The 10626-nt window shown below is 38.0% G+C and overlaps 2 protein-coding genes across 2 annotated transcripts; one reads left to right on the top strand and one right to left on the bottom strand.

The window, feature by feature from the left end:
• Positions 1-178: 178 nt before the first annotated feature.
• Positions 179-6795, top strand: LOC144667528 (26S proteasome non-ATPase regulatory subunit 6-like). The gene is made up of 9 exons (XM_078528957.1): positions 179-494; positions 1254-1459; positions 2323-2468; positions 3058-3277; positions 3909-4017; positions 4704-4872; positions 5423-5500; positions 5845-5872; positions 6566-6795. The coding sequence occupies exons 1-9, from the start codon at positions 350-352 to the stop codon at positions 6632-6634; spliced, it is 1170 nt and encodes a 389-aa protein (XP_078385083.1). The 5' UTR covers positions 179-349; the 3' UTR covers positions 6635-6795.
• Positions 6796-7920: 1125 nt separating this feature from the next.
• Positions 7921-10586, bottom strand: LOC144628641 (transmembrane protein 243-like). Its single transcript, XM_078486785.1, has 4 exons — positions 10238-10586; positions 9798-9848; positions 9076-9180; positions 7921-8407 (listed from the first exon to the last, which is right to left on the bottom strand). Exons 1-4 carry the CDS (start codon positions 10295-10297, stop codon positions 8264-8266), a joined length of 360 nt encoding a protein of 119 aa, XP_078342911.1. The 5' UTR covers positions 10298-10586; the 3' UTR covers positions 7921-8263.
• Positions 10587-10626: the final 40 nt, after the last annotated feature.

Here is a 10626-nt window from a genome sequence, read left to right on the forward strand (position 1 = left end):
CACTCTGTTTAAAGCTATTTTTAGCTTCTTCTTTAGGAAACTTCAGCTACTCAAAAAGCTTCAAAACTGTATGGAAAGCCCATCTATCACTACTAGCTACCGAAGAAACATTTGATCCCGTCATCCATTCCTGACCCGATATAAATCTTCTTTCCCCATTTAAAGTCAGCCTTCTAAAAGAATTTTTCAAGGGTTATTTCCCCCCCACAACCTTCCCCACCCTGCCCTAGCCGAAAAGCATGCAGTCGTCACATGCCAGGCCGCTAAGGCCTTGAGGCCGGGTTACTAAGTATCCGTCAAAAGATTAGGGAAGACATTTTGTGTTTGAAACTTCTTTTATGCGATCAAAATGCCGGTTGAAAATCTCGAAGAAGAAGGTTTACCAAAAAATCCTAACCTTGAACTAGCAGCCTTTCGTTTTACTTTAACGAATCCAGATGGGAAAAACAAGGAAGAAGCGAAGAAAAGTCTTTTGGACGCTATCAAAGAAAACGGTATGGACTGTTCCACTTTGTGCTTAGTCATGTGTCAGCCCGCGTGTTGGAGTTTTATGGATTTTATTTTCATTCCTCGATTTTCTTTCGATTGATTCAGTTTAGAATAATACAGATACCAGTTTGACAATTATAATTTAAATTCGCAAACTTTCAAAAATGCCCAATCAAAATCAACAAACTAAGTATATATAACGTAGCCCGTACCAGAAAACAAATTCAACTCAAACTTGAGTCTTATTTTATGGGACACGGTGGCCTAGGGTCATTGTGATGTGTTTTACTCTCACAGTGCCTTTCTATACTGGCCCAGGAGTACAAATGAGTACTGGTGAACTATGACAAAAATGTTTGAGGGAATGGGGGCAGGGGTAACCCTGCAATGGACTAGCATCCCATCCAGGGGGAATAGTAATAAGGCCTTCTAAGCGGTTTTGGCCACAGGCGACATTGCTCCAAAATAGCTAAAAATGTAGTGACAATCTTGTTCCAGAGCACTGACAGCTGACAGAAACTAGCATTGAAAGGGTGTAAATTTGCGACAGCGACATTTCCCTCACCAAATAGGCGACGAGTGGGTTGGAAACAAGGGACAATTTGACAACAGAAACCCCTTGGAAGGCCTCAGTAATACTCTTTACGCTAGTTGCTGTTACAGCTCAACCACGAGCTTCTCTGGTTCTAAGGATTGGAACATACTAAACCTTACCATTGTTTTGTACATACTGACTATTGAAAGTAAAAAAATTATTCTTTTAGACATGGCACCATTCTATGAAGAGCTTTGTACCGAGCTTAAGTGGCCTGTAGACAACTCACTGCTGGCAAAAATGCAGTCCAACAATGAAGAGACATTCAAGAAATTTGAAGAAACACTTAAAGATGCAGAGGAAAACTTAGGAGAAACAGAAATCAGAGATGCTCTGTATGCTAAAGCTGAATACCTCTGTAAGATTGGTGATAAGGTATAGTATAGAAAACAACTCTGGCCAGTTGTGCTTCTGGTTTTCTGAAGTGTCAGGGGAAGAGAAAAAGATATGTGACTGGGATACTTTTGAGAGAGAGGGGGGGGGGGTTTACATTTCAAAATGAAGGAAATTAATGCAACGAACAGAAAGAAAAAAATTGTTGAGACAACAGGAACAAGTTCATTTCAACATGTATAATGTTTAACGGAAACAATGTTCTAGTACTTTCCCAAATCTGACCTTTTTGAGCTTTCTTCATAGCTTTAATGATATCAGCTGATTTCCACCCTTGGAAATTTAGGTCATGGAAATTAACGCCACAGAAATTAATGTTAACAAAAATTAACATGACTTAAATTGACCCAAATCTTTGAAATTCATGAAACATTAATTTCCTATAATGAGGTTATTGACTGGAATTCTTGTGAGTAATGCTAAAGCTTGCAAAAAAAACTGAAAGGCGCCAGGAGATATGGGGATATGACTCAAGAGAGCTTTGCATATAAGTAATAATGTACACTCCATTTGATAAGTACTAAACAAACTAAACTGAAAACTAAAATCTTGAAAATGTAGGCAGACACAAATGTTTTATATGGCAGTTGTACAATGTACAGTCAAACCTAAACACCTCCTGTAGGGAAGACACCTTCCACAAGTGGACACTTAGCCACATACATGCACTACATGTACACTTTTAACCTCCTATAAGCAGACACCCTTAGCGGAAACTTTTCTGGTCCCCAAAGGAGACCACTTACAGGAAGTTTGACTGTACTTCAGCTCAGTTACTTGTATTATGTATATAAAATAATATTTGTCATGACAACTTGAAATGTTTTTTCTTTTTCTCTTCTCAGGAAAAAGCCTTGAGCGTATTCCGCCTAGCTTACGACAAAGCTGTAGCACTTGGATACAAGCTGGATATAATTTTCTATCAGATTCGCATTGGATTGTTTTATCTGGACAATGATTTGATAACAAGGAGTATAGACAAAGCCAAAACGTAAGTTTCTTTGACATTTCACCAGTGTAGTTGAACCTCTCCATACAGACACCTCTCTATTGTGGACAATCTTCGATGTCCCAACAAAACTCAATATATATTTTCTTTAGAAAAACCTCTGTAATACGGAACCTCTCTAATATGGACAACGGACACTAAATCTAATAATGGACACTCCGGTGATATCAGGCAATGATGTTTTGTGTTCGTAATGCGATTTCTTGTTTGTGGTTACAAAAACAACAACATAACCATTTATTCATCCTAGACGTTTTCAAATTTGGGCTTGGTGTTAATTTTTTACCTGCAGCATTGCCTTGCACGACATTTCGAGTTACTTAATACTACAAGCTGTCAATGAAGTCAAAAGTGACGTCATAGTGGTGACCTTTATAATACCGACACCTCTCTAATAAGGACACTTTGCTCTGTCCCTTCAGTGTCGGTATTAGAGGTTCAACTGTACATTACACACCTGAGTGAAAAGAGACAATAATCATAGACTTCAAGACAGTGTAACTTGAAGCCCCAAGGCATAATGCCCATGGTTAATAAATTAACCAAGTGAACATTATTTTTTGTGTAACAGGTTAATTGAAGAGGGTGGAGACTGGGATCGCCGCAACAGGCTCAAAGTGTACCAAGGAATTTACTTTTTATCTATCCGAGACTTCAAGTCGGCAGCTAATAATTTCCTGGATAGTATTTCTACCTTTACATCATATGAACTGATGGACTACAAGACATTTGTCACATACACAGTCCTTGCAAGCATGATTGCATTAGAAAGGGTTGACCTCAGAACCAAGGTGGGTTGTAGCTAACGATTAGAGATTTAAACACTGTAAGTTGTAATCCCAGGAGTCGAAGAAGAAGTCCCTGATTGCTATGACATCGGTGCTGGTACTTGACTCTGGTCTTGAAATTATAGTTTGTAGAAGTGTTGCATCTTCCCCAGCATGGGAGGCTAAGCCATCACTGGTTACCTTTAGCATTTGCCACATTGTCTCAACAATGTGTCAGTTCATTTAATAAATGTAAAGTGCCTTACTGAGGAGCAGCCGCAACACAATGATCCTGGCTTAGCTTTCAAGCCAAAATCTTTTGATCAAGATTCCAACGCATGTACTTTTCAATAACCATTGAAGGACTTGCTTGATTATCATTCTGGAGTTCAAATTCTTATGGTTTCTCATTAATTAGCAAAACTATCACCGGCCAGTACTTCTGCAGATGAAACTCATAATACTGTATTTACTTGAACAAGTGCCGCCTCGCAATAAGCACCGCATTTGGGACAAAAAAGTTACCGGTAATAAGCGCTGCCCCTCGAATAAGCGCCGCACTTTGAGGTGCGAGAAAATTAATAAGCGCTGTGGCGCTTATTCAACTTAATACGGTAAGCGCTTTTCTTACTATTGGTGATACTCTTTTTCTTAGGTTGTTAATGGCGCAGAAATCCTTGAAGTTCTTCATCAGCTTCCTGTTACAAGCCAGTTTCTTTTGTCTTTTTACAACTGTCACTATGCAGAATTCTTTGTGGCATTGGGTAAGTGAAAGATTACTGCTTCAGTATCAAGCTTAAATTTAAAGAGGGTGAAGATTGGGATCAATTTTTTCCCCCTTTCAAAATGTATAAAAAAATGATGTGCAATTCTTCATGGTTTTGACACATGAATTTTTCATTATCTGAAATGAGGCCTTCCAAGGGGTTTTGGCGACAAGTGACATTGCTCCAAAATAGCTAAAAATGTAGCAACAATTCTCTTCCAGAGCACCGACAGCCGACAGAAACTAGCACTGAAAGGGTGTATATTTGCGACAGCAACAACGTTTTCCTCACCAAATAGGAGATAGGTGGGTTGGAAACGACTGAAAAGGTCAGAAACCCCCCTGGAAGGCCTCTGAAATAAGAACTGCATTTGGGTGAACATAAAATCCTGAAAATTAAAGTAATACATTTATTACACATTCATGTATGTACATGTACATGTTGTTGTTTAATTTTGCTCTTGATGCAATCTGGTGTTTTCCTTTGTTTTATATTCATTATCATATATTACCTTCCACCAGAACAAAGGAAAACACCAAATTGTACCAAGGTTAAAATGGAACCACAACATGTATTGGGTTTTTTTTTTTTTTTTTTATTATTTTATTTGTGCGGTATTTTCTTGTTCAGAGGTAAAGTGAGTGGTTTTGATTGTGTGTGTTTTATTCCCTTACCCTTTGCAGCAAAGTTTGAGGACTTTTTCAAGCAGGATCGATTTCTGGCTCCACACTGTAGATACTATGTCAGGGAGATGAGAATTCATGGCTATACTCAGCTGTTGGAGTCTTACCGCAGTCTAACATTACAGTACATGGCTAATGCTTTTGGAGTTAGTGAGGAGTTCATTGACAAGTAAGACATTTTTTTTATAATTTTAAATTACTCACTAGTCTACAAGTTTCAGGGTCCCAAAGGGGTTAAGGGCTCTAGGGCTCTAGACCCACAAAAGCTGGGCTCCAGGGTTCCGGGCCCCCCAAAATGAGGCTCCGGGCTCTGTGGCAAACATTCTCTAGGCTCCCTGCTTGGCAGTAAAGGGCTCCAAGCAACCAAGTTATGGAGCTCTTGGCTTCACATAGAAAATTTTAGGGCTCCCCAACTCTGGTCATCCTAGTTTTAGGACCCCGATGCTTGACTACTATTATGTATGACGCCAACTGACATCTATTAGAAATCAACCATGGATTTCATGGCACAGACAGAGCTGTGCTCTAGCTGAGCCCGGCTGCCACAGGTGACTTACTTTTGTCTTTGGGTGACCTGTATAACTTTTGTCTCATGAAAGCTTTTAAGAGCTGGGCACCCAAGATTTCTTACAGGAAAGGAGAACGGGCACTCTGCAATTATTTTAAGAGCACAGCTTTGACAGAGTAAAATCATTTACATTATCTGTTGTGTCTTTCAGAGAGCTTTCACGGTTTATTGCAGCAGGAAGATTGAACTGTAAAATTGACAAGGTTGGAGGAGTTGTTGAAACCAACAGGTACTTGTTTGTTGTTCACTGAACAGGCCTCAGCTCTAAATGGTTTAAGTTTTATACAGAATAGGGTTTTTTTTTTTTTTATAAGGGGGAAAAGAAAGAAAAAAAAAAAAAAAAAAAAAAAAAGTCTTTCATGTTAAAAAATAGATGGAACATGGCACTGTGTTCTTTTTTTCACAAGCATTAGCATGTTGTTGTTGTTTTTTTTTTTGCAATGTTGCCCTCTCAGTGTCTTTTGGCAGGAAACAGTTTTATTGTTAGATGCTGAACTTGAAGTAGCCAATGAGAGCATGCAATGTTCTGAAAATATTTCCAGCTAAAAACAATAAATATGTTTTTGTTTGCAGGCCAGATCATAAAAATTGGCAGTACCAGGTATGTAAACTAAACTACAGTCAACTCTCGTTATAGCGGACAAGCCCGGGGCGTCGTTTAGTGTCCCTAATAGCGAGAGTCCGTATAGCGGAGTCATTTCCAGTCAACCTCTTCGCTGGGGATCTGGATTTTGTCCGTAATAGCGAGTGTCCGCAATAGCGGGGTGTCCGCAAGGCGAGAGTTGACTGTATTCAGCCAAGCCATAAAAACAAAATAGAAATCTCCTTATTATTTTTGGGGGGCAGGCATTAGTGTATCTTAACCTTTACCAACAGCAGCTTGCACTTGCACTAGTACAGGGTTTGTACCCTTTTTCACAAACAATTTTCCAGGACTTTTCAAGGACTCAGATTGATTTTAATTTCCAACACTCCAACAAATTCACATTAACCCTTTCACTTCCAAGATCTCATTATTCTTTCTCTTTACTGTCTGCCATACATTTCTTATGTTAGTTCTGAGAATTCAGTTGTTACTTGAGTTTAGCAGATTTCCAGGTCCGGTAGTCTTTTTCCAGGACTTTGCAGTCCTGGAAAGTGCCACAATAAAGTTCCAGGACTTTCCAGGTTTTCCAGGACCCATACGAACCCTGCTAGTACTATTTTTTTGGTTAACTTTGTGAAATTTAATTAACACATTAAACCTGCAATTTAATTCCTCTTTTTCATGACACTATGATTTACTCTCTTTCAGGCCACCATAAAACAAGGAGATCTGCTGTTAAACAGAATCCAAAAACTCAGCCGAGTCATAAACATGTAGCAAGATGAAGGCTCACTGAGTTATTTCTTACAAAGAGACAAGAACGTTTCTCCCATGTAAGATGTTAGGACACAGAATGTTATTTATGCTTTTGTAAACAGTGCACATCTAATGTAGACAACATTTTCCCTAGCAAAAATAAAGTCATTCTTTGGACTTGATGTTTTCAAGATGTACAACTGTTTTGTTGTTGGTGGTGGTGATGGTTTTTTCATTCAGTCTTACCAATTTTGCCATCTTTTTCGTAAGACTTTCATAGAAAAAGATATAACTGACAGTTTTAAAACAATATTCATACATACAAAAGTCATTGTATTATTTAGTCCTTTGATAATTTTATTTCCACCTTGACATTTGAAGTTTAAATTGGCGTTTGCATGTAAATTTTATTAAATTAATCCTGCTAGTGCAAATTACAATATTATTACCTCAATCTTTTATAACAATCTTGCAGTGACAGGGTTAACATACTTCTTTTTAAAATCTCTTTAAGGATACAGTCAACTCCCACCTTGGGGATACCTCGCTGTTATGGACACCCCATTATTACGGACAGGAGTTGAAGTCCTGGCAAATAAGAATTACTGAAAATAATTATAATTCCCGCTAGTATGGACTTCCTCTATTACAGACACCAAATTATGGCCCTGATGGTGTCCGTTATAGAGGAAGTTGACTGTACTAAGCCTCCAAAATACAAGCCATTATTTGTAATAAACTTTAATTTCTATCCACAATTTCTACATCAGCATCTTCAGTGGTTTCCAAAAATTTCTGGTCTTTTCATACTACATGTAATAAGTTCATAACTATTGAAGGTATAAAAATAGCTGCCATAAAAAAAATTAATTTGGTTTCTGTTTAATTTCATGCATGTTAATGCAAAAGATTTTTCTTTGATCTTTGTTGCAATACCTTCCATAACTTTTTTACACAGAAATACTGTACAACTTCTTGGAGGATACGGTGGATAAAAAATTGTTGAATAGCCCCACAGGAGCATTATTTTGTTTTAATAAAAGCCTCAAATGTATGTAAACCCTTTCACTCCAAGTTCAAAGTTTAAAAATGTTTAAATTTAATTTTTGCAAACAACAACTTCTGCTCAATAGTGCTAGCTTTCATTTGAATTGTCACACCAGGGTTTGTTCCACAGGCTGACTTAAACGTTAGAACCACCTTGTACAGCATATTAACTAAACTGTACCATATGAAAGCATTATTTTGAATGGCCACACACTAACGTCTTATCCACAGGCTAAAAAATTAAAATAACATTGACTTGAGGTTGGCTTATGGGAATGAAAGAGTTGGTGCATTATTCCCAAGGCATTGGTAGTGTAAAAAAGCAAAATTCAGGGCCGTACCTAGCGGGGGGAGGGGGAGGGGGCAGTTGCCCCCGCCAGGGAATGTAAAAAACTAAGAAAACAAAAGAAAAAAAGAAAAACTAAACTAAAAAAAAAAACCAGTTGCCCCCGCCAGGAAAACTTGCCCCCGCAGACAAAAATCCTAGGTATGGCCCTGAATTATTAATTTTATAAGGTCTCATAAAACAGTAGAAAGTGTTATTGATGCATTGAAATTGTAATTTTGCATAAAATAAATATCTCTAGGTTTTGCACGCTCACATTAAGTCTTTGGACAATCATTATCATGGTATTTCTTGTGAAAGTATACATTTGCACATATGCATAGCAAAATTGTTGTAAGTGAATTGAAGTAGATCATCTTTCGGAACTTGGGATCGACATCTCCTTGTCTGTACCAATATATCTGTGAAATGAATGCAGATTATTACTGACAGGAATAACGTTTTAGGGAGAGGTGGAGGGTAATCAGGGGAGGGGAGGGTGGTAATAACCTGCTATGGACTAGTTCTCATCCAGGGGGAGTAGCAATACTTCAATGGCCAGGAAATAAACATTGTCATTTTCACGCATTCCATGCAAATTTATGGAATGTGGGAGTTCAGTTACTCTTACTGAGTGGTACTTGTATCAATCCTCTAAGGGACGGATGCAGGATTTCTCTTAGGAGGGGGTGAACCACTAAGGAATGGCGTAACTGACTTTTTTTGCAGAATACCAGTTGTATTAGAAAGCCGCAGGCCATCTCAGGGGGGGGGGAGGTGCACTCTCTGCACCCTCCCTCTAGATCTGTCCCGACCTCTTCACACACACTGGAATGGAATGCTATAAACATCCATGTCCTTCAAATCTCCCTTGACTTTGCAAAAAAACTTTTTGTGACCATTATTCAAAGGTAACTCTAACCTTTCAACCCAAGACAAGCCTGGGCAACCCCCTAGGCTCAATTTCCAACCTTTTGCACTTCTCATTCCTAAAGCAAACCCAGCATTAGCCTGCAAGCAGCTTCCCCAGCATCAGGAGCATAATTTGAGGATAAAATAGGGATGTAACTTTTAAACAGAATGAACTTACCAAAGTGAGTTCTGATATACATATTAATGCAATAATAAAGGCAAGAAACACGTTGATTGCTGTGGGAGGGAAATGTGGGAACACCAAGGAGCTGATCAATGTCTCCTGCAAAAGATTTAAATATTAATATACATGTACCATATTTATTCGGCTATAAGCTAAACGATTTTTTTCACCAAATCTTACTGAGAACTGGTCAAAACTCAACAAAATTGGTATTTCTGCCGAAAAAAAATTTGCAATTATTCTTTTTAACTTATAAATATTTCATACTTGTAAATCTAAACTGCAACTTGGGAGGGGTGGCAGGGAAGTTGTGGGGGAGTAGCTAGAAGTAATTGGCTTAATTAAAGTTTTAACAGTGTTTCTGAATCAAAGTTTGTACCTCCCCAATATCAACTTCCTGGATCCACCAATAAATATTATTTTGCACTTCAGGTAGGATGAACCATTTGATGTATCTGTGTTTGAATTAAACTTAAGATTTCCTTTAGAGGGTGGTGTTGCAATCTGCCAGTAAACTTTCTGCAAACTTTTCAAAATGTTTTTAAAGTGGAAATCACAGATTGTATGAAAAAATATTTTTGCGCTGAGCATTAAAATTTGACACCAGCTTTACAAACTGTAAATTTGGCATTTCGCAGGAGACGCTCGCCATTGCATGAATCGCGTGACGTATAGAATCCATACATAGAACATAAGAATGTCGAACGTGTACTTACACACACTAACAAGACCGTCGCTCCTCCAATAAAATAATTCAAGTACCGATCCTGCAGTAAAAAAAAAAACGAAATAACAAATGTATAACCAGCAAACAAAACCAAACATCTGCGCTGTACATTTCACTGGAATATTTTATAACTTTAACAAAAAATTATTAACAGCTTAATAACAATAGAAGTTGCAACATAGACATGTACTTTTGAAATACATTTTGTTTACTTTGAAATAACTTGTTACGATCGTTAATTCTATGAATGAATAACTGAAACTGAAAATTGTTTTTACATCGTTTGCAGTAAAAGGTGTTGGCATTTGATGTTAAAAGTTGTAGTTGATATTTTACGTAACGTAATGCTGAACTCGTGATCAAAATACACTGAAACGCGCGTATTAAAATGGCAAACAATTCAATTTTAATAAATTAATATCTACCTACCCTGGGTCTTGCTTCTCCGAATAACGGTCTATCTAGTCCACCATCGGTATGTGCATACATGCTTGTTATAGCATCATCATGTTATAAGCCTTGTAATAACGTTCTGTGAAAGATATCTAATTGTTTGCTGTGTATAAAATTATAAGCCGCTTCAACCTTCAAGGTCACACAAGTTTTCTTATGAAGTTCCACCGTGTACAATAGAAATTCTCGGTTTCCTCAAGTGCCCTTCGAAAATGTTTGTAGCTTTCTCCAAATCTGGACGTGTAAAAACTGTCTTGGAGTTTTTGATGGGATTTCTAGGAACAATCTCTATCCGATCCGATGCCCTTTTCCACTTCGCAATGGCCTTAAGCGCCCGCGATACGACACAAAGTTTCAGCAGGTTC

Source organism: Oculina patagonica, chromosome 10, assembly GCF_052425735.1.
Source record: "Oculina patagonica isolate OP01 chromosome 10, crgOcupat, whole genome shotgun sequence".
NCBI lineage: Eukaryota > Metazoa > Cnidaria > Anthozoa > Scleractinia > Oculinidae > Oculina > Oculina patagonica.